At 30.9% G+C, this 1,328-nt stretch overlaps 1 protein-coding gene across 1 annotated transcript; it reads left to right on the top strand.

Moving 5' to 3' along the window:
* On the top strand, positions 1-584 carry LOC117785094. Its single transcript, XM_034622992.1, has 2 exons — positions 1-287; positions 367-584. The coding sequence occupies exons 1-2, from the start codon at positions 132-134 to the stop codon at positions 520-522; spliced, it is 312 nt and encodes a 103-aa protein (XP_034478883.1). The 5' UTR covers positions 1-131; the 3' UTR covers positions 523-584.
* The last annotated feature ends 744 nt before the right edge of the window (positions 585-1,328 follow it).

Here is a 1,328-nt window from a genome sequence, read left to right as displayed (position 1 = left end):
TACGCTTCGTTGAAATACATCGTCCACCAGTTACCCATGAATAAAATTTCTGTACATACTATTCTTATTAATATTTTCTGAATATAAATTACTTGAATAATTTCGTATATTTTCAGGTTCGAATAGCCGTCATGAAACGCTTGAATGGTTACAAACCATTTCTATATAATTTAACCTTAGATTTTTGTAATTACATGAGGAATCCTAATTCTGGAAATCTGCTTGCAAACTTTGGTTACAGTATCATTAAGCCCTATAGTAATGTTAATCATTCTTGCCCCTACACTGTGAGTATCAAATACAATAAAAATAATTATAATATTAATAAAGTTGATAATAATTTACAACAATATCTAATCTTAACAGAGCGATATAATTTTGGATAAGTTGCCGATCAGCTTTCTCAACCACAAGTTAACCAAAATTCTACCAGTTCCTGAAGGTGAATATCGCGTAAATACTAATGTTTTCATTCAAGGAATTAAGCGTGCGGACGTATTTATTTTTTATAAGATTTTCTGAAGAATGAGTTAATACAATAGGTATTAAAACATTATAAGCATCAGGTGTGCTAAAGAATTTTGTTTTTTGGACTGTCTGTTTGGTTGTAAATTGTTTTTATTAACTAACACAAAAATAAATGTTATTAAAAGAGTATAAGAAAAACAAGAATGTTTAAATATCGATAAATTTTTCTATTAATGCGTAGATATTAAGCCGATGGACAAAGAAAAGAGAATAATATAAGAAAGAGCAAGGATAGGATAAAGATAAGAAAGGAAATTAATGGTATATAGGTCCGTAATATCTGTAATGTCTCTACCTTGAATATGTTATAGTACTCCCGACAACTTTATTACTCAAAATTCAATACAAATTGAGGTTTGTGCTATTGCTAAGAGTAAAAGCTTTCAGAGGCATTGAAAAGCTGAACTGTAGATGGCGTATTGAGTCGGTTGCAGCTGTTGAAGAGTGTTTAGTTTTAATTGTTTAATTACCTTCTATTATACTCTTTTTTATTTAATTAAATATAAATCTGAATTTGAATTCTCAAATGTGAAATGTGCTTGTACATTTATAAGAAATCCAATATCCGATATCATTTTAGATTATAATAAATTTTGAATCTGTAACAAATAAATATTGATGTTGCCAGACCATTGCATACAGACCGAGTGACTGCAGCACAAGTTACAACAGTATGGCAACGCTTGAGCTGAGCTTACTCTTTCTCTATCTCTCTTTGGTGATCAATGCGCTCTCTCAATGCTTGTGCTAGTGCTTTCAAGTCCAGCTTAAGCGTGAGCTGACACTGGTCTGCCAGTCAG

The sequence above is a fragment of the Drosophila innubila genome (genome assembly GCF_004354385.1).
Source record: "Drosophila innubila isolate TH190305 chromosome 2R unlocalized genomic scaffold, UK_Dinn_1.0 1_C_2R, whole genome shotgun sequence".
NCBI lineage: Eukaryota > Metazoa > Arthropoda > Insecta > Diptera > Drosophilidae > Drosophila > Drosophila innubila.
Note: the sequence above shows the minus strand (reverse complement) of the source record. Positions and strands in the feature narration are given on the sequence as shown.